Source organism: Petaurus breviceps, unplaced genomic scaffold, assembly GCF_028583685.1.
Source record: "Petaurus breviceps papuanus isolate PSGF00001 unplaced genomic scaffold, PetGlider_PUasm1.0 90977, whole genome shotgun sequence".
In the NCBI taxonomy this organism is placed as follows: Eukaryota; Metazoa; Chordata; class Mammalia; order Diprotodontia; family Petauridae; genus Petaurus; species Petaurus breviceps.
Window position 1 is genome coordinate 9,172,530 of NW_027187391.1, and position 27,878 is coordinate 9,200,407.

Sequence of the window (27,878 nt, forward strand, 5' to 3'; positions counted from 1 at the left end):
TGTAGGAATTTGACTATAAAGTTTGATAAAAATGGATCTGGAATAATTAAATAGACATCCAGGTATGAGTGTGAGGGAACACAGAGTGTACTGTTTTTCTTCCTAATTTCCGGAAATATTTGGGTACTTCACCCATTCCTATTGTACTCAGCAATTATCTTTAGATGGGTATGATTCTGATATACAAGACTATATTCTTAACTATAGCTCTTTGAAATGGTCTTTTGGGGACAATTGCACAATCAAATGTATACATGTTTCTCTGCTCACTTCTCTGAGAGGGGAATCTGTCTTACTGTTAGTTTATTCTATAGGAGATACCTCAAGTGTAAGATGGGAAAAGATTTTTTTGGAATGAGCATAGCAGTTAATTAGGAGGAGAGATTGTTATTATTAATGCCTTTACTGGCACATCTTATTGCTATCATCTTCCCTGGAATGAATGAAGGTGGTAATGTTTGTACCAGTGAAAGGAGACCTGAGGAAGCATCTTTTCCAGTTGCAGCACCCACAATGAAACTGACAGATTGATCCGTGAAATGAATCTATTTATGAAAAGTAGACCATTTACATAACATAGCAGTTTTATATGAATTATCCTTAATTTTTACTATTCACCTGGAATATCCAATGACTGGAGAGGCCAAGGCTGGACAAAGTTGTTAGTTTTTGAAATCTAAAAGATATCCATTGAGGAGCTTGTTCAAAAGGAGCCACTTGTAGTATTTTGTCTCATAACAGTCTCATAACTCATAATATAGTATTTTGTATTCATAACAGGTTGTAATAGGGAGTATCATGAGCTATTCAGAATACTTGGCTACTATCAACATCCCTTAAGCAATTAGGAAAGGAGCATAATCTTCACTTTGAATTTAGGATAGTGCTCATGGATACCTACTCTACTAGATTTTTTCTTCACTGCTACCATAATAGAGAAGAGCTATGAAATGTCTAATCTCACCTAGCAAGCTGTGTACTCTTTCAGCTTGATCTTGATTTTACTTTTAACTTTTGTGGCTTTTTGACTCCTCTCTTCCAAAGAAATGTGGTTCAATTCTAGATGATTTGTGGACCATGGAAGAATGAAATAAGAATAGTACAAATAAAATCCAATGAATCCAGTACCTTCCTTGTAATTAACAATCTTCTTAAGCTCCCCTCCTGAGTGAAACATTCTATGAAGGTAGCTAATATGAAGAGGACCCTGGATGTGATTTCAGTTTTGCTACCTCCTTCCTTTGCCAGTCTTCTCCTGGAGGTGCTAATGCCAGGCAGTGTTTAAATGGCATGCAGTTGGAGAAACAGAATTTACAAAGTGGACAAGCAAGTACTGAGTAACTGACAGTCAGTGCTATCTAGCTCATGCAGCATTGTTCAGTTTGCCCATGACCTTTATCCTAGAAGCCAGCTCCATTGAGTTTTAACCCCTCAGGTATTTGGTAATATTCTGTGACATCTTCTTCCCTCCCCCAAATTCTAAGGTTTATATTTTTGACCCACAATTTTGCAATCTTGGATACTGTTAAAAATAAAAACAACACCCCACAAACCTTATTCATTTATTTAAATTATAATTTAAACATGAGGCATTTCTTAAACACAAAGAAGCCACATATCTAGCTACAAGAGATCTCACCTTTTTCAGTCTCTACTTTATTAGCCCCATAATTACCTTCCCTGACATGATCTTAAAAGATGTTAAACAATAGGCTATTCAAAAGCCTGCCCTACAACATCCATCCAACTAAAACTGGTAGACTAGAGAGATTTGGGAAGAGGAGCCTATCCAAACTTTCATTTACTGGTGTCCCACTAAGCCCAGAGATAGTAAAGAACACCTTGAATTATTGTTATGAAGTCAGTTTGAAACCACTGCAGAGCAAGGAGGAATTAGCATCATGTATTTGCAACAGTGCCCTCCTCATACTTTTTATGAACTTCAATGTGACATTCATCCACTTTATACAATTTTCATGACTTGAATTAGATTAGATCACCTAGTAGTTTCCTTTGTTATGATACCAAGACATCCCACATTCCTAAATTTTTCTATCGAACTTTTAATTCTGCTAATCTTAAACCCTCTCCAAAGATGGTCATTATTAATTAGGTCATCTTTCTAATGTATCACTATATAAAGTGAGAGGGAGAACTGTTGCATTTTAGAAGATAAGATTGAGCTGTCCATAGCTGGGATTGCAGAAACAAATTAGTGATGGCAGATATGGTCATCTTTCCTCTGCAGTGTTGCTTAACAGATAAAAGAAAGCAGCATTACTTATTTTCCTAACGGTGACTTAAGCTAGAACTTGTGCGGCCACACAGCTCAATGCACAGAACTTGGCAGAAGAATAGAATGCCATAATTGATTTAACGTGTAAATCCTTGCAAAAAAAAAAAAAAAGGGCATTGGAATGAAAAAGCGCAATCCAAGGTGATTATTCTAGCCAAAGCTGTAATTAGCCAGTGACCTTCGACAGTTAGAATAAAGTCTTAAGAAGGAAAAGAGTGTTTTCCTTTTTTTAAAAAAAAATGACACCTTTCAACTGAAACAGTTGGATTGAGTGTTTTTTGTGAAATGAGGAAATCAAAACCAGCTACTTTTAAGACCAAAGAAATGAATCCAAACCATAACAAAGGGATACTTTGGTACTGTAGCCATAACAGACAACTTCATAGGTGTAAAAAGCATGGAAACCCCACTGGTACATGGTGGCGGAGTCATAGGTGGTCTGGGGAACCTTCCAGGTCTCACGTGGAGATTGCCGACTGCCATAGCCCATAGCAAAAGTCTAAGAAACACAAGCATATCAGTTGGCTTGTCACAATATAATGGGTAACATTGCTGTGTTGAAAAATTACTTCAGGCTTTGTGAAGGATCTCATTCTTCTGAGGAAGTGATGTTAGGTGCCATAGATTAAACACTATGGTCCTGAGTGGAATGCATGTGAAGTTTCCAAAAACTCTCTTAAAAAGACTATTACACAGTTTTGTTTTATGATCTGAGCTGGAAAAGCAGAAAAGATGGGCATGGAAAGGCAGTTCAGAAACACATCTGAGAGGACATGAATTCAGGAAGCTTTCAGAAGATGAAAGATGATTAAAGTTAAGGCCTTTATCTGCAAACAATAGTGTATTAATAAACTCTATACCATATTTACAAATGCTTTCTCTTGTATTAAAACTAACAATATTCTGTTCACAGTGCCATTGTTTATACAGGTAGCAATCCCATAATACTTATGGATTTTGGCATGAGAATCAGTAGCGCTTTGTATTTACAGGAAATGTACATGCATGAATATAAACATGTCATTGAAATGGAGGCATCAAAAATGATAGATTGGTTAATGGTGCAAAGGAATGGACTGTACAACACCTTCCCCGCAGTTCTGACAGGAAACCACTGTTCCTTAAATTGAGAAGATGCCAGTCTCTTAACCTAAAGTGGCATAAAAATTATTAACAAAATGAGCCTCCTCTGGGACCGGTTGGGTAGATAGAATAATCTTAGTCCAGAGTTTTAGATCCTTTGTCTAGTGCACAGAATATAAAAGTTAAAAAGGTTTATTATTATTATAATTATTATTATTATTAAAATAAAAGATTCTTTCTCTTGCCCTCCTTTATGCCCACACACTTAAAACCAGTGTCCTCTGAGTTCCAAATTTGCTGGTGGTTTATTGTGCAGCTCAGTAGCCAGATTTTAAAAAACTGTCCAGTGCTCTGGACCTATGAACTGCTGCATGTCACAGTATGACCAAGGGCAAATGGAGTTTGTGGCCAAGAATGCCTTCCTTCCTCTCCAATCTTCCCCTGATAGTTGCGAAGCCTGTTCCTGGGACCAGTCTCAGCACTTATTGAACGGAGTTCCTCACTCAAGCAGCTAATGATCAGAAGTGACAAATGGCTTTGATACACTTAGAAAAATGGGGACGGAAGGGGTCAAAAGAGCACAGGAACAAAACCCAGAAGCAGTCTGGGTTTATTGACAAGGACACCCTTAGAGATTCTGTTTCCTTTTATGCTCTCAATGGCCCTGTGCACACTGAGATTTCAAACTTCATCCTGACTAGCAGAGAGAAGATCGCAGTGCCAAAGGGAAGAGGGCAGGGCTGCTATTATGGGGTGTTTCCTTCATTTTCAGTCTGCTCCTCTTTTTCAGTTCCTTGGCCTGTTTGGTCATTGATCTTGTTGCTATTACTGTCACTACTTCCACCACCACTGCTGGGTTGTGTATGTTGTAAACTTTTCCACTTGGCCAGGTTCTGTGTGAGATTGTTTATCATATTTTCAGCCAGGGGACTATTTTCTGTAAAATGGGACCATTCCTTGAAGAGTGGCTCAGCAATGTGGGTCATGAAACCTGGAAAAAGACAAAATTCAAAGGAGATCATCATGAGAAGCCTACAAGGAAAGTGAAACTATGAAAAGAATACTTGTTCTGGAGTCAGAGGACCTAGGTTCACATCTTCTGATATTACTACATGTGTGACACTGGGCAAATTACTTCAACTCCCTGGTCTCAATTTACTTATCTATAAAATCGATGATCACTGTTCCAGCTCTAGCTCTATGATACTATGAAAAAAAAATCCTCATCAACTTGGATTGAGTGAGGTATAATGATTATCTGATTAAAGTCAAAAGGTTGGATTACTAGATTCTCTCTTTAATTTTATGTATAACCCATTTTACAATACAAAATGCCTTTAAATTTATAGGCATCAATGGCAACTTAGGCAGAAATCCTTCAGTTCTTTCTGATCATACATTCACAGGTGTACGTGTACATATATATATATATATATATATGTTTGTTTGTTTTTAAAGATACATTAGTTTTGTTATTCTTGAAGCTATACAAAACCTTGACCTTGACAAACATAAATTCATGGCACTAATCTAAACTAATTTTTGGGTAGAGGCTCTTTAGGAGCTTGTTTTAATGAATTAATAAAACTAATTTGTATTTAGAATCTAAGTTGTTTTCATGCAAAAGAATGCATTTTAGGTATCTTACATTGTTAACTTACATTGTTTGCTAAGCAAAGGTAAGCTTTAAGTGAGCACCTATTAGTGCACAGATTCTGAATGAATTTTATTGTGCTTCTTTGTGTGGGAGTTAGAAATCAAAGTGGCTAGATCCTCCTGCAAAAATACCACTATAAATATGTCACCAACTTAGAACAGCTGAGGATGTTTCAAACACCTGTTTTAGCAGACTGCTAACCATTTTAGCTTCTCATTGATCAATTTCAGTTAGAAAAGAGCCAAAGAGGGGCAGCTAGGTAGCACAGCGAGTAAGAGCACCGGCACCAGTGTCAGGATGACCTGGGGATCAAATCTGGGCTCAGATACTTAGCACCACACCCAGAAATAACTGGCCGTGTAACCTTGAGCAAGTTACTTAACCCTGATTGCTTAAAAAAAAAAAAAAGAGCCAAAGGACATGCTAACTGGCACTGTATAGTTAACTATCTTCACATACTGTGTGAAAAATCATCTATGTCAAAATTCTAAAATTATAATCCCAGAATCATTTATACCTCATGGATCTAAGGGAAAACAATGAAATGTGATTTTCTATCTGGATCTAGGATTTTTACAAAGCCATACAAGGGGATGCATGTAAGATCTTTTTTATTTCTTCTAAGGCCTATCTCAGCTTTTAAAAAATATCTATATCCTCAAGATAGTTTTCTTGTAAAAATCTCAAGGTCAACATATTTTTACCATTGATTACAAAAAGTTTACTCTTCTACAATATCTGAATGACAATTTATTCTTCTGCATGAGTTTTGCCCCTATTTGCCAATTACCCCTTCAATCATCTTCACTCTGTCCCTAATTTTCAATATATCCTTATTCACTGAATCCTTCCCTGTTGCCTACAACATGCCTAGATCTCCCTCATCATTAAAAAAATAAAACAGAAAAATCAAAACCAAAAAACACACTAAAACCCTTCCCTTGACTCTACCATCCCCCTAAATTCTTGTTTTATATCTGTCTTGTTCATAGTCAAACTCCTAGAAAATAAAAAAGAACATTAATTCTCTTTGCTTTCTCACCTTCAACTCATTTCATCACCTCTTGTAATCTGGATTCCATCCCTATCACTTGACTGAATCTATTCTCTTCAAGCTCATCAATGAGAGATCTTTATTGCTAAATGGCATTTTTTTTTCCCTCAGTTCTCATCTTGACCATGCTGTAGCCTTTGAGACTTAACTACTTTTTCTTTCAGGATAGTCATCTCTTCCTGGATTTTCCTCATAGCTCTGTTATAGGTCTTCTCCTGCCTGTCTGAATGATCCTTCTAAGTTTTCTTCATAGGGATATCTTCCATAATTCTCCTCTTTATGTGTGGGTGTATCCCAAGTGTCTGACCTGGGCTGACCATAATCTCCACAATCTCCTTTTTGGTAATTTCATCAATGGGGTCAATAGTTATATTTATGTAGAGTACACTCACATTTATGTATCCAGTCATCATCTTGATCCTGAGCTCAAAGCCTGACTCTCAAGCTTCTGGACTCACTCAGATGCCTCATAGGCATCTGAAAACTAAACATGTCCAAAATGGAATTCATTTTTTTTTTTTTTTGCTTTTGGAGGGTAGTTGGGGTTAAGTGACTTGCCCAAGGTCACATGGCTAGTTTTTGTGGTAAGCGTCTGAGGTCAGATTTGAACTCAGGTCCTCCTGGCTCCAGGGCTGATGCTCTATTCACCTAGCTGCCCCCATTATCTTTCTTTCTAACCCCATCTCTTATGTTTCCCATTTCTGTCTAGAACATCTTCATTTTCTAATCCATCATGTTTCTAATCTAGGAGCGATCTAGATCTTCACTCTTATGTGACCTCCATATCCAGTCAGTTGCCAGATGCTCCATATCCAGTCTTTATCATTATTTCATTACCCCAGCAGCTTACCTTTACATAGATAAGTAAATACAAAACATATAGGAATAGGGATTGAACCTGTGATTTTATAGTTATAGACCATTCTTAGGTGAGGAAAACTCCCTTTGCCAATGTAGTTCAACACATTTTCTAACTTACAGTCTTAGAGAGTTGTTTAGACCATTGAGATATTAAATCACATGCTCATGGTCACATGGCTAGTATATGCTGAAGACAAGACTTGAATGCATGACTTCCTGATTTGGAGATTGGCTCTTTATCCACTCTGCTGCAATTACCTCTCAACCAGATAGTATATCATTTCTACAATACAAGATGCCATCTTTTGAATTAGGGTGATTAGGAGTGGAGAAAGAAGATGGATGAAAGACATACTGTAGAGATAGTGTGGAGGATTGTGAGGGAGAAGGAAGAGTCTAGGATTTTCCTAGGGTTGTACACTTGAGTGACTGGAAGCATGTCTTTAACAGAAAAGGAAATTTGGAGAAAAGGTGGACTTAGGGTAAAGAGCCCACACTAAGGAGGCAGGAGATGAATGATCTTAATTGTCTCAAAAAACTAAAAGTCAAATAGACATTTACTGACAAAAAAAGGCGAATGGGTGTGGTATTGTGTAGTGGGAGGGGTGGGGAAAAGGAATAGCTTCAGAGAAGAGAATGAAAGTCAGTCAAGAAAGAATAAAAGGATTACCATGTCAAAGTTAAGATTAGATAATATGAATTTGTAGTGGACCCTAGGGGAAAACAGTGATGTGACTCCCTCCAGCTAGTTTAGGAATTTCTGAAGCAGAAGCAGAAAAAATGGAAAGTAGAAATGGGGGTGATCCAAAGTTGGAGATGGTAATGAAGAGGTTAGCATAAAATGATGTTTAGGGTTAGGGGTGCTCAAGACCCCAAAATACCAACACACCGGGTTCTGCCCAATGAATTTTCTCAGCCAAAGAAAAGCAAAATTTATTAAAAGTTTGCCATAATGGGCAGACTCTTAAGGAGCCTCAGTATCTGTAAGGCCTGTATGGGACAAGGGAGCCAGAATCATCTGACACAGAATGAGTTTCTGCTAGATCATTCTGCGGCACTCTCACACTATATGGAGACAAGATGGGGTCTTATATACAGAAAGGTTGTGGGAGGAATCTAGGAGTGGTCTAGAGGAGGGGTTTGGGGAGGGTCTTCAGGAGAAGTCAGATGAGGTCAATGAGTGATTAAGGGTGGGAAGTTGTTGGAGGCTACCTGGAGCCAACAGATAATGGTGGACTAGGCCAGTTCAAGGGTGGATTGATATTTTGATAGGTTCAAGGGTGGGAAGTAGATGGACAGTGGGGGGGTGGGGGTGGGGCTAGGCTAGTAACTGAGGTCTGGGCATAGCCACAATGTAAGGCTTATGGCCTCATGCAAATGGGTCATCAAATGGGATGATTTAATCAGAGTTCAAGGCGGGTTCCCAGAGCCTGTACCTCAAAGATTCAAGGAGAGCTCAAGGGGATTCCTGCAGCCTGCACCTCATCACTGTCACCTTATTTATTTAACTTATATTCAGAATGTATCATATGAAATACCAGGCTGGGTGAATCAAAAGCCGGAATTAAGGTTGCTGGGAGAAATATCAACAATCTCAGATGTGCAGAGGATACCACTTTGATGGCAGAAAGTGAAAAGGAATTAAGAAGGCTCTTGATGAGGGTCAAAGAGGAGAGTGTAAAAGTTGGCTTGAAGCTTTATATCAAAAAAAAAAACCCTAAGATTTTGGCAAATGGTCCCATCACTTCCTGGCAAATAAGAGGGAGAAGAAATGGAAGCAGTGTCAGATTTTATATTCTTGGGCTCAAAGATCACTGTAGATAGTGGCTGCAACCATGAAATTAAAAGATGCTCTTTGGAAGAAAAACTATAGCAAATCTGGACAACAAACTAAAAAGCAGAGTCATTACCTTGCTGACAATGGTCCACAAAGTCAAAGCTATGGTTTTTCCAGTAGCAATATATGGCTATGAGAGTTGGACTATAGGGAAAGCTGAACACTGCAGAACTGATACTTTCCAATTAAGGTAATAAGAGAAGACTTTTGAGAGTCCCTTACACAGCAAAGAGATTAAATCAGTCACTACTTAAATTAATTCATGCTTTTCACTAGAAGGTCAAATTCTGAAGCTGAAGCTTAAATACTTTGACCACATAATGAAAAGATGGGACTCATTGGAAAAGACCCTGATGCTGGGAAAGATTGAAGACAAAAGGAAAAAGGGACAGCAGAGGATGAGATGAATATAGTGTAATAAACATGAACTTGGACAGACTTTGAGAGATAGTGGAGGAAAGAAGGGCCTGGTTATGTATGGTCCATGAGGGTCATGAAGAGTTGGATATGACTGAACAACAAAATTATATGCCAGGTACCGTATTAAATGCTGGAGATAAAAAGGCAGAAATGAAACAATTCCTACCCTCCAGAAGCTTCAAATTAGCTTCATGTAAAATCAAATTAGGCATTTATTTCAAAATTACAAAACTTTTAAAGTAACTCAAATTATACTCCTCACATCAATCATGATAATGATTGAGATGAACATGAAACTGATTGAGGTTCTAAATGTCATAAAACATACAATAGAAGTTTCAATTGATAATATGGCAGGACTTACTCCTTCACACCTAGCCATTACATAAATATTACAAGTTTAATAACACAGGATTAAGATTCTCTTAAATGGGGAAGTGTGTTGAAAGAAGTATTAAAAAAGGATTGAATTTTGTGAGCTTCTTCATATTTTCAGTGATTCAATTCTAAATAGCAGAGCTAATGCAGCTTGATTAATGTTCTTCAACAAAGCTTTTGTCCTGTTTTTCATTTTTCTTTTAAATGTACATATTTTAATAAGAATGGTACATATGCTATTTAGTTAAATAACCAGCAGTTTATATTCTTTCTTTTCACTCTGGGTTCAACCATTCAAAGGGATCTTATCAAACTCCATTTTCAGTCTTGCAGATCTGTGTAGGGGTTTATTTATTTGTTGTATGACTCCTGGCAGTGAGTCCATGACAAACTAAATTAAAACAAAAATTCAAGGCCAGCTTACCAATTTGTATACTAGGGATTGAATCCTTCTGTTGATTACAAAGAGGACTTATTTCCAGTTCGAATTTCTGCTCGAGGTGACCTAAGAAGAGAGGAGAAAAAGATCTATTTGTGGTTTGGCATTCATGAAAATAAGTTTATAATTTCTTACCACCTGGTTGGGAAAAGAAATTCCAGAAACTGGTGCTTGGTTTGTTATCATTATCCAAAATCCTTTATTAAAAGCTCACTTGCCTCTGCCCTCCCCTGCCCCTGTAATTACTGTGAAATTTTAATGTATCAGGGAATCAACAGTCAATTCAGGTTACCACAAGGTCTGCCCAGCTAGATCAGGAGAGGTCTTATATCAGGAACCACAGGACCAAAAGCAGGCTTATGTCCTAGGAAAGGTCAAGGGTCAGTCTCTGAGTTACTAGTTAAGAATATGCATTTGCGCTTAACAGTTTTCTTTTCATCTGAGGATAGCCAGGAATGGACAATAAACAGGAACTGGAGAGGCCTGATTTAAAAAAACAAACCAAAAAAAAAAACCCCTTTCCTCTGCAAATATACCATAGCTCATTTTAACAAAATCTACCTTCATGTGTCTGTTAGGCTCCTTAAATGGATGAGTCTGCTTTATATAATAGAAATAAAAGGCAAAAGGTCCAACTCTTTATAGGGATGCTAAATGCCTTTTGTTAGCTAGATAGTAAGAAAAAAAAAACAGAACCATCATGAGAAGCTTACCTTACAGTATACAGTACCTACATATTCCCTTTCAATCCTCCTCCTATGTGGGGAGATTGAAGGTATTTTTGAGGTGGCTTCATTAGACTAGCCATTCAAAATGTAGTCAGTAACAGAGGAGTATTGATTATAAGCAGCTGTTATAATACCTCTAAGGATGGCAGGAAAGCCCTAAATTCCACACCCATCTAGCTAACCTCTTCAAATATGGAGGACTTAAGCTGAAGCAACAATCCAGTCTACGTTGTTCATCTCTAGCTATTACCCACATCCTTGACCCTTAGATTTCCAGAAGGCATGCAATTTCCCATTAAAGAGAAAGTTTTCTTAAATTGGTTCTCTTTCCTCACTTCCCTATTTTTGTCAATTGTATCATTAACCTCTGAGTCACTTGTGTTTGAAGCTTTGGACTCATATTTCACTTATCCCTTTCCTTCATGTCCTCCACACATAATCTGCTACTACCTCCTGCCTGTTTTTTTTTTTTTTCTCTTCACAATATCTCTTAAATCTGGCTCTTTTTTTTATATCTGCCAACATGCTGGTCTGAAATCTTATCACTTCACACCTGGCTTATTACAAGAAGAGTCTTCTAATTCAGCTCTATGCTTCTGGTCTTTTCCTCTCAAATAACTGTATAGCACTCATATTTCTATAACACTTTAAGGTTTATACAGTACTTTCCTCACAACCTGTGACAACTGTTTTACAGAGAAGGAAACTGAGGTTTAATGATTAAGAAGTAACTGGCCCAGGGTCATATAGCTAGTAAATCTTTTTAAAGAAGGAAGGGAGATTAGTTTGACATGGCCTGTTCTTAATGAGCATATGAGGGCTCCTTATAAATACAAATTCCTATTCTATATGTTCACAAACCATCCCTTTAATAATATCCTAGAGTTTTCCCAGGAAAGTTTGCTGACCTATAGTTTGAAGATTTTGCCCCTTCCCTGTTTTTGAATATTGGGAAAACATTCGCTCTTCTCTAGTCCTATTCTCCTATTGTTTTCTAAAAACTTTCAAAGACTAGTAACAGTAGCTTTGCACAATCACATCTTTTCTGTTTTCTCAATACCCTCAGCCTGAGACTTGAAGTAATTGATGGCAACTAAGTTGCTTTCTTACTGTATCTTTATTTATACCTTGGTTCTCTATTATTTTTATTTTATGCAGTCTAGTCCAAAGATCATTCTCTTTGGTGGAGAAAAACTGAAAAAAAAAAAGTTTGACTTCACTAGTTCTTCCTTCTTTCTGTTGTCTGTGATTTACATCCACTCCACCAAGCATCACTCAGATCACTTCTTTGATTCTCTTTTCTATTCTTTTAGCAAAATGAACAAAAAAAACCTATTATTTTTATTGCCTTGGTATTCCTTCCCAGCTCTAGTTCATTGTGAACATTAGTATTACTGACACTCTTCTTCTAGGATTGTGTCATGCTTTTGTATTCATCCTTCATTAGCTGTCTATTTTATATTTCATATGTCTTTTCAAAGTTTATTAGGTGATAACTTTTCTGCATATCCACACTAGTTTCTTTACGTAGCTCTCCATTTTCTTCTTCTTAGGAAATATTTTTTTCTATCTTTAGGACTTTATTCTTGACAAGTTCACATCTCTCCACGGATAACTTCCCCTGTAGAATTTTTAGGCCATACAACTCTTCCCATCTTTGAATTCTTTGACAAATGTTCTCCCAAAATCTAGGGTGTATGTCAGACTACATCTGACTTTCCTCTCCATTATGTCATAAAAACTGAGAACAGTCACTTTCTTCCCAGGTTCCTATAATTCTTACTTTAGTACCTTTGGTTTATGTCATTCTTAAAATGTGGAAGTCAGAACTGAACAGAGAATTCTGGGTATGGTCTGACCAATGCAGAGCATAATGGAAGCCATTACCTCTCTAGTTCTGGTCACTGAACTTCTATTAATGCATTAACATTAGCAATTTTAATGATAATTTTCCTATAAGCCACGATGAACTTGCTGTTGGGATGGAGAGGTTCCATGGATATACACAATATTGTAAAACAGCAATGTTTATGATTAACTACTAAAATGAATTCTCTTTTCTCTATTCTATTATTAAATCCATAGGGAAAGGTATTCTACAATCTCAGTAAGCTGTTTTTACAGTTTTTTGGTTTATACATTCAAGACATTTCTCTTCTTCCTAAAGAAAGTTTCAGCTGAATGCAAGAGTGACCCACAGGTTGTCCCCTTAGAGAGAATATAAAAGTTGGCAAAATTGGTTTTATTATGAACCTGAAGTCAAGAAACATAATTTTCTGGCACCTTGGTCATATTGCCTTGTATTACTCATGACAAAAATGTAGAGAAGGGAACCCATCAAGAATGAATGGTTCATGGGATCATAGATTCAGAATCTGGAAGGGACTTCAAAGGCCATATAGTCCAAGGCCCTTTGTTTTACAGATAAAGAAACAGAGACCCAGAGAAGTTAAATAACCTGCACAAAATTTCAAAGGTAGGATGAATTTGGAGCAGCATTTGCAGGTAAGACCTCTGATTCTAGAGTGATTGCTGTAACTTATAAAGAAAACTTCAAATGAGCTTGACAAGGTTCTCCAGACCAAATCAATGTATACACTGATAATCACTTCTATATGAAGATGGATGCATGGGAGAATAGGGGAAAATACACACAAACTATGGTTGTGGATTAGGAAATGAAAGGGCCAAAGGCTTGTAGATTTTTCCAGAAGTCTCATTCTTCTCTATTATGATTAAAAAAAAAAAAGAGTAGGAAGGCATTGACCATGGGCAAGCAGTGAATATCACAAAAAAAAAAATGAAATTGAGCATATTTTAATAGATAAGAAATGATGGACTATTGACATGGCAATCATTTGGAAATCAGCTATCTTGTGTGCAATCTCATTGATGAGCAAAGGTAAAATTAGAAGAAAGAATAAAGATGAAAAAGCATCATGTACAATTACAGCAGCTCCAATGCAACCTATTTAAACAAACTATTGACTCTCAAAAATGGGAAGTGGATAAAAATATAGACACTAGCTATTGCCATTTCTTAGATATTTTTAACTGATGCCAAAAAATTGCTATAATTAAGAAGCCAAAATTTCTCAGAAACTTCTTCAATATATTTGATTCTGAAGGATGGTACTAAGTCAAGTCGGTCAATATGCATTTATTAAGTGCCTTCTAGGTGTTAGGCACTGTGTAAAGTGCTAGGGAGAAAAAAGAAAGTCAAAAGATAGTCCCTAAGTTCAGAGCCGGGGGAGGGTGGGGGGGGGGGCTCACATTCTAATGGAGGTTGAAGGAGAGATAGCATACAAACAATGACAGATGAACCAGATAGATACAGTAAAAACTGGAGATTATCTCAGAGGGAAAAGCACTAGCATTTAAAAAGGAATCAGGAACAGCTTCTCTTAGGTGACTTGTAGTTGTGACTTTAAGTTGGGAGGCAGAAATGAGAAGAGAGAGCATTCTGGGCATGGGAGACAGCCAGCGGAAATGCCTCAAGTGGAGAGATTGAGTGTCTTCTTCAAAGAATAGTAAGGTCAGTGTCATTGGACATGAAGTACTTGGGGGTGATTAAGATGTAAGAAAACTGGAAAGGTAGGAGGGGGCCAGACCATGAGGAAATGAAAGTGCTGAAATGTATAATCCATTCTTTATTAATATTCTCAAAATTAAACAACTATGAAGTGTCTATGCATGGTTCTTCCTAGGTACTCTTATCTGGTGTGTCAAAGTTAGTGAGGACCATGCATGAAGAGCAGTGGTCATAATGTGAAAAGCAAAGCAGAGGACTTGCCAGGCTAAGCTACCTCCTTGTCCTTCACTTACCAGCTGCTGCACTAATGTCAAGACTATTAAAGTATTAAAGAAATAACTTAAATTCTTGCTACAGCTCCAGCATATTTGCTCTTGGTTGTCTCTCAGTGTGGAGAGATTATAAATTATCATGCAACTGGAACTGATTTTGTGTTTTTATCAACCCACTCAATCCAAGGGAAATCTGTTCCACTTTGTGCTGTAAGAACTATAGATTATTCATTGGTTCTTTTTTTTTTTTTAAAGCAATCAGGGTTAAGTAACTTGCTCAAGGTTAAATGGCCAGTTATTTCTGGGTGTGGTGCTTACTCGCTGAGCCACCTGGCCGCCCCTAAGCAATTGGGGTTAAGTAACTTGCTCAAGGTTACACGGCCAGGTGTTTCTGGGTGGGTGCTAAGTGTCTGAGCCCGGGATTCGATCTCCAGGTCTTCTCAACACTGGAGCCGGTGCTCTTACTCACTGTGCTACCTGGCCACCCCTTATTCATTGGTTCTGAAGAAGAAAGATGGCAAAAGATGGTCTTAAGTGAACTGAATAAATGTGCCTTGGTAATCTTTTCTTTAAAGACTGAAGATATAACTCAGACAAATTTCAACTGAACTCTCCTCCAAAAGAATTACTGCTGTTATTTGATGTCCTAACAATACCAGGATATGGAGTTATTATGGTAGTAATCCTTTCAAGCTCATTCCTGGATTGGGACCTGATTGGGTCTCTCCCACTCACATAAAACCTGACATTGTTACTGTTAACCGAGAAGGGCTGTGACAGGTTAATCAACTCAAATATGGTTTCACCAATGAGGTAGAGAAGCCTGACTTATCCAAAAATGAAATGACCCCACTCAGGGAAGAAATTTAAAAGAATTAACATAATAAGGAGAAATAAGAATAGCTGGCTGCTGAAGCAAACTCTAACTTTCTATATAAATTTAAAGGGATCCATCACATCTCATTTCAAGGTTCCTTCTTTACCATCTTCCCAGAGAGCTAGTGCTGGGGCAGTATGACAGAGGAGCAATTTTGGAGTTAAAAAACCTGGGCTCAAAGTCAGCCTCTGACAATTACTACCTGTGTGACCTAGGACCAGTCATCTGACCTCCATAGGCTCAAGTTTTCCCATCTATGGATGAGGAATAACAGTGTTGGACTAAACGCATTCTAAGGTACTTTCTAACTGTACCTGTTTTTAAGGATCAATAATCACAAAAGAGTCTAATCTAAGTCGCTCATTTTACAGATGAGGAAACATTGAGAAAAAATTTAATGACTTGTCGCAGTTCACACAGCTAGCTAATAATGGCAGAGCTGGGTCTTAAACTCAGGTTTCTGAACTTTCTGCCAGTGTGCTCTTTGCAGCTATTTGCACATCTCCTTATCAGGTTAATTCTTTAAAGCTTCTTCCCTAATGTTTGGGGTTATTTGATTTTTGGATAAGTTAGAGTTTTTCTACCTCATTGTTGAAACCATATTTGAGTTGATTAACCTGGCTTTTTTTTTTTTTTTTTTACAGGCCTCTTTCATTCCTTAACAGAGGGAGGGGATAGATGTTTGGCTGCTTTTGTCATATTCCTCCTGCCCTGTTGCTTTCCATTTAGTGAAGATAACATTGTCCTCTATCTCCTCTCTTAGCCTCCTTCCCACTCCCCTACTCCAACCTAAGCATTTAAATGACTTTTTAGGTTTAGCATAGCTCATTAAAATGAAGGTCAGAGTAGTATAAGCAGAACTGTGCCTGATACTTGCTCTTGGTACACCATCACAGGAGCCCATAAAATACTTTCCCTTGCTTTCCAATCCATCCTGTTGTGCCCCTCCTTATTCCTCTTGTTCAATCCCACTACTTTTTGAAAAAATAGGAATTCCTTTCTTCCCTTCCTCCCTCCTTTCTCTCTCTTCCTTTTCTTTCTTCTTTCCTCTCCCTTCCTTTCTTTATTCTCTTCCTTTCTTCCTTCCCCCTGACTTGTTTCTTTTCTTCTTTCCCTCTCTGTACTTTCTTTTCCTTTGTTCTTTCTCCTTGTTCCCTTTCTTTTTCTTTTCCTTCCTTCCTTCCTTCCTTCCTTCCTTCCTTCCTTCCTTCCTTCCTTCCTTCCTTCCTTCCTTCCTTCCTTCCTTCTTTCCTTCCTTCCTTCCTTCTTTCCATCCTTCCTCCTCCACTCATTTATTTATGTATTTATTTCTTATATTCTATTTCCTTCTTTATTTCTTCCCCCCTTTATCAGGATAGTTTGTAAGAGATTTCAAAGGGAGGATTAAGGTAACCAGAGCTGATTGCAGAAGCTGATATCCATGTGAGATGACCCACTTTCAGTTTGAAACCCTTGACCCACTCCATTACCAGAACACTCACCTTGCCTGTAGAACTCCTCACAGACCCTTTCACTCCACTGTTTGCTCAACTTCCACATCCTACAAGGATTGCAAATGTCAGCACACTTCAGCAAAATCTGAAAAATGAATAGTGGGGAGGGAGGGAGGGAGCAGAGGCAGAGATTGTTAGCAATCTGTCAGAAGCACATGGATCATGGGTCAAAGGTCAGACTTTGGGCATCCTTTCTTCTTCATCCATTTTAAAGGCCTCTTTAAGGAAATGGTCTTTGGTCACCACTTGCCACAGAGCATTCCTTCAGAACTCTCATTTGTAGCAGAGAATAAGAGAAGATTCCAATTTCAAGAAGCTGGAGCTGCCTGGATAGAGAAGGTTTGGGAGGAAGTTGCTGCAACTTGTCTCTAGACTGGGCTAGGGCCTGGAGGCTGCCAGCCAACACTGAGGATGCAGTGGGCCAGGAGCCAAGCCAGTGTGAGAATGCTTGGGCCTCATTTCCCTAGTTTGACTTTACTTATCACTTTAATTATGTTTGTTTGGATTTGTCCTGCCTGCTTGTGTGTGTGTGTGTGTGTGTGTGTGTGTAAAAGTCAGCCCTGAAGACCCAGCCTAGGTTTTCATTTGTGGGGCTGAAATAGGGCCCATTTAGCTTGTGCCAGGCTGGTGGTTGAGCGAAAATTTGGTCAATAGCAAAAGCAGACTGACCTCAGGTTTGCCAGAATGCCAACTGTTTTTAGGAGTTCTCTAAACCAAAGAGGCATGTTGAGTTCCCAGGACAATGGTTTTACCCACAAACATTCCAGTAAAATATAGAAGTTCTTTCAGTGTAAGTAGGTTTTCAATATGCAAGATGGAATGTCTCTAATTTTTACTGAGATTGGAGGAGTTAGGGTGTACCTTGAAAGACTTAAGAATTCCAATCTTTGCAGTGACATAATATTTATGATCTTTTTGTGGTGGCAAAGAACTAGAAAGTAAGGGGTACCTATCTGAGGAATTACTAAACAAATTATGGCATATGTACTGGAATATTATTGCTCCTCAAAAATTGTGAAATGAATAGAGGAAATAGCAGATTTCTATGAACTGATACAAAGTGAACAGAATCAGAACAATTTTTACAATAAGAACATCATCATAAAGACAAACAACTTTGTAAGACTCAAGAACTCTGATCAGTGCGATGACCAACCTCTATTTTGTGGGACCCATGATGAAGCATGCTACAGCTCCTGACTAAAGGTGTAAAATGAGACATACCTTTTTGGACATTCAGCCAAATATGGATTTGGAGGCACATAACAAGGCAAATAGCAATTGCTGTCCCTGAGAGGATACTTTAAAGATACTGCTAATTAGATATCCCTAGGAACTCTATTTAGATGACAGGAAATTGCTCTTCTAAAATCTTTTAGAATAATGTCATTTGGCACCGTACAATGGCAGGTTATCCTAATAAACTTATTATTTGGGGATTTGTTTTGTTTGACTATATTTGTTACAAGGTTTTTCTTTTTCTTCTCATTTTGGAGGTATTGGAGGGAAATAAATGAGAAAAACAGAGAAGAGTGGGGGGAGAGTTATTTATGTTGTGGGGTTAACAATTCTATTTGCACTTATTTGTGCTGAGTCAAGAAGATGGTGGAAAAGCTTTCATCATTGGCAAGGAGTAGTGGATGATACCCTTTTCCTTCTAAACCCATTCAGAAATACCTCTCCATATATCCTACTAATTAGGGATTGATTTGAGTTAGCAGGATCCTCATTTAATATGCAGATACCCTAGGCAGGCACTAAGTGGAGTCATTAAAAGAGTGAATGACTTGGAGTAAGGAAGAGAAGTTCAAATATTGCCCCAGATGCTAGTTGAGTAGCAGCAAGTCAGCTAACTTCTGTCAGCCTCAATTTCCTCATGTTTAAAATGAGGATAATAGTACTTACTGCACAGAGTTTTCGTGAGGATCAAAAGAGGTTAAAATAAGTGAAGCACTTTGTATCCCTTAAAGCTATTATTACTACTGGGAAGACTAAACCTAGTCACACATTCGTTATGCTTTGGTGTGAATTTCATTCAACAAACATTTTAATTATTACCAACTATATAAACAACACCATGCTAGGTACAGTGCCTGGTACACAGTAGGTATTTAATAAATGCTTGTTGACTAACTGGGTAAGATACAATCATGCCCTCTCCTCACAGAACAGACAGTGTAATAGAAATGAACACAGAGAGCCATAATATACAGTATTACATATTAAGTGCTTTAGAGAATTACAAAACAAAGTTCTATGTAAAGTCCAGGGTGGTGAAGGCATTAGCAACTAGGAATCATAGGACTACAGATTTAGAGTTGGAAGAGTCCTTAGTACTCAAGTCCCCTCATTTTTCAGGTGAGGGGACTGAAGTCAAGATTGATGAATTGACTTGACCAAGTCAAAGAGTTAGTATGAGTTGAACCTAGGTCCTCTGACCTCAAATTCACTTTTTTCTCCTTCTACTACATTACCTTGGCTCCACCAGGAGACAAAGGAGGTCAACAGTTGACTGACACCCAGGACATCCCAGGCCAGTTTTGATTGTTTAAGAGGAAGGAGAAGTGATTGTGTAATTGGATATTTTCTAGAAGTCAGACTTGGGTAAGATGGAAGACTGGCCAGATGGGGGCATCGTGTGCACACAGGATACTTGGAAGGTGCGGCAGGGCAAGAAGACTCAAGAGCAAAGGCTAGAAGAGTTTCTGAAAGAGTCAGTGTGCTTGGGACTGGCCTGAGGCCCTACAACATGTACTGGGCGTACTTTTGCCAAGAATACTTCAATATGCTGATAGGGATGGTAGCTGTATATAGGAAGGAAAGAAGGAAGGAAGGAAGGAAGGAAGGAAGGAAGGAAGGAAGGAAGGAAGGAAGGAAGGAAGGAAGGAAGGAAGGAAGGAAGGAAGGAAGGAAGGAAAGAAGGAAGGAAGAAAGGAAGGAAGAAAGGAAGGAAGGAAGGAAGGAAAAGAAAGAGAGTGGATTCATATTCATTTCCAGATCAGCAGCTGATTAAAAGGCTTTTCATCAGTAAAATAATACCTGCATATGGTGTGAGGTTAATTAAGCCCCTCCATTAACAATGTCTTATGCTTAATAAAAGCCAAACTCTGAATCAAGCAAATCTTTTTAAAATTGTCAATAATTTTTATTGAAACTTAAAAAAAAAACCATAACACTCTAGACAAACACTTTAAAAATTGTTTGAAAAAGTTTGACAAGACTTGGAAAATTGGTTAAAAAGTTTGTATGTCCCAAATTTGAAGTGAACATCTTATTTCTTTCAGATTTTCAAAGTTTTACCTTTCTATTCCATAATTGCCTACCTGATTTCCAGTAATTAGTCTATTTTGTGGGACATTCAGGAGAATGCAGATGCTTATGTGAATTGTAAACTTCCCAAATCATCCTCTCTCCCATAATATACTCCAAACTGGGCTAAAATAATAGTATAGTAAATCTGTTATCTAGTATTCTATGGAAAACAGTAAAAATCTATGCTTTTCTTTTGACTTTTTACAGTAAGTACAATAATGGCTCACATTTCTTTAGTGCCTTTTACTTTACAATGTGCTTTATAGAAACACATCCTTTGCAGTTGAACTTCATGGCAACCCTGGGAAACTCAGAGGGGAAAAGTGATATGAAAAAACACAAAGGCTATTTTGTGTCAAAGGTGGGATTCATACTCAAGCCTCCTGACTACAGAGCCAGTACTCCTTCCACAAATCCATAATTTCCATAAATTCATTCTTTCCATAAATTTCCTCCTGAAATTGATGGTTAATGATATTAATAGTGAAGATGCTGGGGTTCTTTGAAAATTCTATGGTGTTTTCCAGAAGCATCTAAGAATGATTAAAGGATGTTTAGTTTTAATACCAAGGATATTTTAGCACATTCTAATTTTTTGAAAATTGGCAATCTGTTTCTGGTAAAGAGGCCATGAGCCCCATATCAATTATTTCCTGACCATGCTGGCTAGCAGAAGGCTCATTCCTTCTTCCAATCCCTTTAGAATCCCTGTTCCTTCACTTTCTGATTAGCTACCACGAAAGCAGTCTTATTTTTGAGATGGTTTGTGGTCCCTAGTGGAAGCAAGAAGGGATGGACAGGTTCAATTCAAATACAAAAAAAATTATTTATAGTTTACCTATTATTGGGTAAAGTGTGGTTAAGTAAAAATTGAACCAAATATAAGTGTTGGCAGACACCTTAGTAATAATCATCTTGTCTAATTCACATATTTTACAGATGAGGAAACTGGGACCCAGATAAGTAAAGTGTCTTTCATGTTCATACAAGCTAGTAGCTGAGCTGGGACCAAAAGCAACCCCATTCTCTAGATTACTGGGCCAGTGTTCATTTGAGGGAACCACACCATGCTTAAGCAAAATAGAAAAATTTGTCACAAATTTGAAACGGATTGATCAAAAAGGCTTAAAGCAAAGGAAGGCTATTTTCCCTTTTGTACTGCACAGAATTGTTTTATGTTAATATAGCAGCCTTTTCAAATTGTGGAGGTGCCATGGTGATACCCTACTCTCAACATATGTGAAGTATGACGCATGTCATGCCAGCGGCAGCACATCAGGGGCATTTTGTGTGGTGCTCTTGGCTCATTAAGAAACATCAAGTGAAGCAGTTTCCAAACAAGGGAAATGAGACCCTGCCAACTCACAGACATAAAACAGAGATTCTTCATAGGGACATTTAAAAACATTTTTTTCCCAAGTGTCTCATGTCTTAATAAAGTAGGTCACAATTCTAGACTATAGGGTTTAACATACTCTGTCTCTAATCAGTTCAATGTGTGGTCCCTGTCCCTAAGGGTTTTTTTCCCCCCCAAGCAAATGTGGAAAACATTTTCCCTTTTTTTTTTTTTACCTGAAGCATAAAATGTCGGTCCTGAGCATCTTCCAATCTCAAATTCTGATTGTTGAGCTGATCTCTCAAGTGGGTCAGAAATTCATTCTGTCGGTTGATGTCCGTTGCCTTGATGAGGGAACCCAGCTTTTGTTCAATATCCTGTCTGCACCCATCGGAGAGAAGATAAAAGACAAACACAGGAGCAAATCTTTTTGAACATGGGATTGATTCATCACTCAGCAATTCTAAACCACATTCCTGATAGATCATTCTACATATTACAACTAATGGTGGAATGCCCTTTTCCTTACTGACCCATTATTATTAGTAATGATAATAGCTAGCATAATGTGTATGTATATACACATACATTATGTGTGTATACATATATGTATATACACACATTATGTGTGTATACATATACGTATATGTATATGTGTGTATGTGTATATATATATATATATAAATATAAATATTTCTGGAGAAGAAAATGGCAAATCACTCCATTATCTTTGCCAAGAAAACCTCATGACCTCGTGGACAGCATTGGTGTGATAAGGCCATGAAGAGTTAGAAACTATGAATGACTGAACTATAGCAACAATATAGTTTCCAAAGCGCTTAACAAGTATTATCTCATTTTTATCATTACTGGGTGATGGGTGCTAGTATTGTACTAATTTTATAGATGAGGGAACCAAGGCAGACTTTCCCAGGGTTGCACAGACCCTTTGAAGTTAAGGTTGTTTGGAGTCTAGGTATAGTGGGCTGCCCATTGTACCACCTAACTCTCTCCTAGTCTCTGGTCAGGGCTGTCTTTGATCTAGTGAGGTATCCAAGTAGCGGCAGCTATATAACTTGAATGAAATCCTGGTAAATGGGATTGGGGTAATTTGTGCCTCATAACATTCCTTCCTATGTGTGTGTGGAAGAAGCCCAGGTCTAAAAACCAAATCCAATTACATGCCAGAAGGAGAGCACAGAAAGCTTAAAGAGTCATAGGGGTTTGGGTCAGGGCAGGTGGTCAGAATGCAAAGGAGCATTCCTCAACTTGATTTGCAAGAGAAGCAAAAGCAAGCAACAGCAATAATAATAATGATGGCTTACATCTGTTAAGCACTTTACAGCTTATCATGTGCTTCCACATACATGATCTCATTCAATTATATATATATTATACTACCAGATGTCTTTCAAGGCATTTCAGCCAAGAAAGGCCCATAAGCAAGTTTTTGTTTTGAATCCATGGTGATCTGCTTACTAGGAAACTTATACCCTCTGAAAAAAAAAGATGCGAGTGTAGGACAACTATGTGCATAGAAGGGACAAAGCTGGTCAGTTCTTCAGTTAATTCTCCTCTTTTCTCTCCACCTACCCTCTGTTCCCTTCCTTTCTGTAGATGATTGGTTCACTTCTGTTGTTTGCCTTTCTTTCAGTCTTTGGAATTGATTAAAGTGGAAGGCATAAGCTTTCATCCACACTGGTGGTACTGGGTCAAGGGGGTATGAAAGTTAATCAGAATTGATGGTTCAAGAGACTCCATACTCCCTCAGCTGTGGGATCAAAGGATCAGCCCCTTAGAGCTGGGAGGGACCTCAGAGGTCATTTAGTCCAACTCTCTCATTACATAGAGGAAGAAACAGAGGAGCTGAGAAGTCAAGTAGTTTGACCAGGGTTAGTATATATCTGATGCAGAATTTAAACTCAGGTGCTTTCTTATTTTAACTCCAAAACTCGATCTACTATTCTGTGCCATTTAAGCAGCATGACCTGAAGAAGCTAAAAAATAAAACATGCTGTCCCTAAGATGATTATTTTGTCAGTAGGGAGAGACTATATATCTGTATATATCCTTTGAATTATATATAGAGTATATATAGGTATGGATTGTGAAACCTAGTCCCATGCCGTTCAGCAGTCTCACTTAAGGCTGGCCCCCATTACAAGCTGGAAGGTCAGAGTTAAGGATGTCTTTGGAAGAAGGCATATTTAACTGGGGCCACACACAGACTAAAGCTGTGTCTGTGGTCTCCTTCTCTCTGTGAACTCACCAACTGAATTAAAAACCATACACTGGGAAACTCTTCCCCTCCACCCATTTCCCCTTCCCAACTTTTCATCTTTTTTGAGGTCTTATCTCCTCCATGGGAATGGAAGCTCCTTGAGGGCAGGGACTGTCTTTTGTATTTCTTTGTATTCCCAGAGTTTAGTAAGTGCCTGTTGTTGTTCAGCTATGTCTGACTCTAAACGACTCTGTGTACCATAATGTGCCATAGGGTTTTTCTTGGTAAAGATTTGCCATTTCCTTCTTTGGTGGATTAAGGCAAACAGAAGTCAAGTGACTTGCCTAAGGCCACATAGCTAGTAAGCCTCTGAGGCTGGATTTGAACTTGGGTCTTCCTGACTCCAGGCCCAGTGGTCTAGCTAGCTATCTAGCTGCCTTCTCTGGAACATCTTAAGCACTTAATAGATGTTTATTGACTCTATTTACTCTTCTTTTCTATTTAAAAGGTCCTATGTGCAAAATTTAAATATAGAGATTTTTACTGGAGCCAGTAAAATCCCTTTGAAAAATTTAATCTTCAGCAAATTCTTACTCCTAACAAAGATAACTTAACAAAAATACATAATCTCATCTTTAGTTCAGTTGTGTATGACTTTGTGACCTCGTTTGGGGTTTTCTTGGCAAAGATACTGGAGTGGTTTGTCATTTCCTTCTCCAGTTTATTTGGCAGAAGAGGAAACCGAGGCAGGGAGGGTTAAGTGATTTGCCTAAGCTCACACTCTAGTAACTATCAGAAGCCAGATTTGAACTTACCAAGAGAACCAGCACTCTATCCACTGTACCACCTAGCTGCCCATAATCTCATCTATACTTCACTTAAAATTTCAAGGTTATAGTTTTGGTCTTTAGTTTTAAAACCTTTTATTACTTTGGAGCTTGAAAATGCCTCTATTTTATTATATAAGATATGCAGGGAGAACCATTTTGGTGACATAAAGCACAGGATTTTGGTGGTTCTGAAGGGTGCTAAAATAAAGAGCTACATATTATTCTAAGCTTTTTCTGCCTGTCAGTCTTTTATAGCTATTCAGAGAAACTTCCTAGTTTCTGGGTTGGTGTATCTGATACCTCTGTACCTCCCTGGGACTTGACACGGAAGTTCAGGCAAGACTGGTCAACTGACTTGGAGGCTGCCAGGATCTCGTGGGCTCTTTAGCCATCCCTGGAGTGAGTGAATGGCTGATCTCTGATATGTCTGCATCAGTATGTCTCATCTCAATGGCACTTACGTCATTTCCTTTGGCAAATGTGCAAAGAGCCTTGATTCTCGAAGCATGCCAATTGTAGATCGCCAGTGGTGATTCTCCAGCACAGACTTATTCTAGGGAGGAAGAGAATAAAAGCCAGGATGAAGGAAAGGACAGATACGGATCTCTCATATTGAGCACGACTGTAGTGAGGCCCATACTTCCTCTTTAGCAAAAGCCAGGCTTCATAACACAGAGTGACAGGGCAAACCTCCTTTGCCCCCAAACACAAAAACCCTACAAAACTGTGCAAGGATTTTTCTCAGAAGCACTGCCTTAGTGGCTATATTCCCATCCCTACTCCATGGAAAGGAGTGAAAAAAGATTAGTTTCCATCATCACCTGCCAATTCCATGTTCTCCCTTTAGACCACAATGGAGAACAGAGAAGCCATTATGGTTATTTGCTGAGGGCTGGACCTCATCATCCCTTCATGTTTCTATGCATGACACAGAGAACTTTTAAGGATGATCCAATCATCAATTTAGAACTGGAATGAGCCTAGTCCAATCCCTTTTTACAGATGAGGAAACAAGACCACAGCAAGTGACTTGCTTAAAGTTACAGAGGTGTAGAGCATTATCTAACACCATATACCAAAATCAAGTCTAAATGGGTATATGATCTAGGTATAAAGGTTGATACTGTAAGCAGTCTCAGAAAACAAGGAATAGTTTGCCTGTCAGATTTGTGGAGAGGGAAGGACTTTATGACTAAACAAGAATTAGAGAACATTATAAAATGTAAAAAGGATAATTTTGACTACATGAAATTGAGAAGTTTCTGTACAAACAAAGCCAATGTAACCAAGATTAAGAGGGAGGTGGGAAATTGGGAATCTTTACAATCTATGTCTCTGACAAAGGACTCATTTCTAAAATATACAGAGAATTGAGTCAAATTTATAAGAATACAAGTCATTCCCCAATTGATAAATGGTCAAAGGATATGAACAGGCAATTTTCAGAGAAAAAAATTAAAGATATCTATAAGCACATGAAGAAATGCTCTAAATCACTATTGGTTAGAGAAATGCAAATCAAAACAACTCTGAGGTACCACATCTCACCAGTCAGATTGTCTAAGATGACAAAACAGGAAAATGACAAATGCTGGAGAGGATGTGGACAAATTGGAACACTAATGCATTGCTGGTGGAGTTGTGAACTGATCCAGCCTTTCTGGAGAGCAATCTGGAATTATGCCCAAAGGGCTATAAATACTTTCATATCCTTTGACCCAGCAATACCACTCCTAGGATTATATCCCAAAGCGATCATAGAAGTGGGAGGAAAACCCATATGTACAAAAATGTTTATAGCAGCTCTTTTTGTGGTGGCAAAGAATTGGAAATTAAGGGGGTGCCCATCAATTGGGGAATGGCTGAACAAGTTGTGGTATATGCATGTTATGGAATACTATTGTGCTGTAAGAAACTAGGAGCAGATGGACTTCATATTTACCTAGAGAGGCTTATACAAACTGATGCTGAGTGAGAAGAGTAGAACCAGGAGAAATTTGTACACAATTACAGACACAATGTATGTGTGATGACCAACTTTGATAGACTGGACTCTTCTCAGCAATGCAGTGATATAAGTCAATCCCAAAAGACTCATGATGGAGAGAAATGTGTGCATCCAGAGAAAGAACTAGAAAGAACTGAGTTTATATCCAGATGGAAGCAAAATACCTGATCTTTTTCCTTTTCTTGTTTGGTTTTATGTCCTCTTTACCATTTTTCATTCCATCTGATACAATCCATCTTTATAACCTGACTAATGTATAATGTGAAAGTATTTACAGATCCTATACTTGACTATATGCCACCATGGGGGGGAGGGGAGGGAGGTGGACAAAATGTGAAACTCAAGGAATTGTGGAATTGAATCCTGTAAACTAAAAGTAAACAAACAAATTAATTTTAAAAAATTAAATTTAATTTAATTTAAAAAAAAGTTACAGAGGTGACAGAAATAGGGACAGTATTGGAACCCAGGTTCTGTGAATCCAAATCCCAGGATTCTTCCTGCTGTATCACAACAGCAGGATAAAAAGGAAATTAAAACCATGAAGATGGGAAAATATAGCCGGGAACCTCTGTCTTTTTATCTCCAATTTATCTTCAATATATCTTGTCTGTATTTAGTTGTTTCCATGTTACTGTCCTCTCTCCTCAGAAATTAGAAGGTAAGCTCCTTGAAAGCAGGCCTGTCTTTTGCCTTTCTTTGTACCTCTTAGTACAAAGTCTCTGGAACACAGTAGGCGCTTAGACTGATTGCCACACAGTAGTCACTTAATAAGTGTGTCTTGAGTTGTATTGACTAGCATAACCCCAAGTAGTTAGCCACCCAACTGGCCCTGAAAGACAGAGAAAGCCCACAATATCCAAGCCTAAACTTGCCCCTCAGATGGCGCATCGGGAGCAGCCTTGGGGTAAGACAATACCACGCGACAGAAAGAAGCCAGAGGCCAAGTCAGAGGTCTTAGACTAAATTCTGGCTCAGCTACTTATTATCATTATGACTTCAGACAAGTCATTTAACCCATCTGGGCCTCCATTTCCTCATGTATAAAATTCAGGGGTAGAAAAAACTTTTTTTTAAGTAAAAGGATGAGACTGGTTGACCTCTAATTTTTCTTCCAGCTTTAAATCCTATAGTCATAACCAGAAATTTAGGGAAGCTAGGTGGTGCAGTGGACAGAGTGCTAGGCCTGCCTGGAGTCAGGAAGACCTCAGTTCCAATCTGGCCTCAGACACCTACTGCTGTGT

The 27,878-nt window shown here is 38.3% G+C and overlaps 1 protein-coding gene across 2 annotated transcripts in view; it reads right to left on the reverse strand.

Annotated features, from left to right (window-relative positions):
- Positions 1-1,548: 1,548 nt before the first annotated feature.
- The window catches only part of PDE7B (phosphodiesterase 7B), a 475,247-nt gene continuing 448,917 nt past the window's right edge, over positions 1,549-27,878 (reverse strand). For both annotated transcript variants that reach the window (XM_069077306.1, XM_069077305.1), the window contains 5 exons: positions 25,088-25,179; positions 21,812-21,956; positions 16,916-17,012; positions 10,011-10,091; positions 1,549-4,370 (listed from right to left, as the gene is read on the reverse strand). In XM_069077306.1, the coding sequence (XP_068933407.1) occupies positions 4,126-4,370; positions 10,011-10,091; positions 16,916-17,012; positions 21,812-21,956; positions 25,088-25,179 (660 nt within the window). In that variant the 3' untranslated portion in view covers positions 1,549-4,125. The remainder of the gene's footprint in view (positions 4,371-10,010; positions 10,092-16,915; positions 17,013-21,811; positions 21,957-25,087; positions 25,180-27,878) is intronic.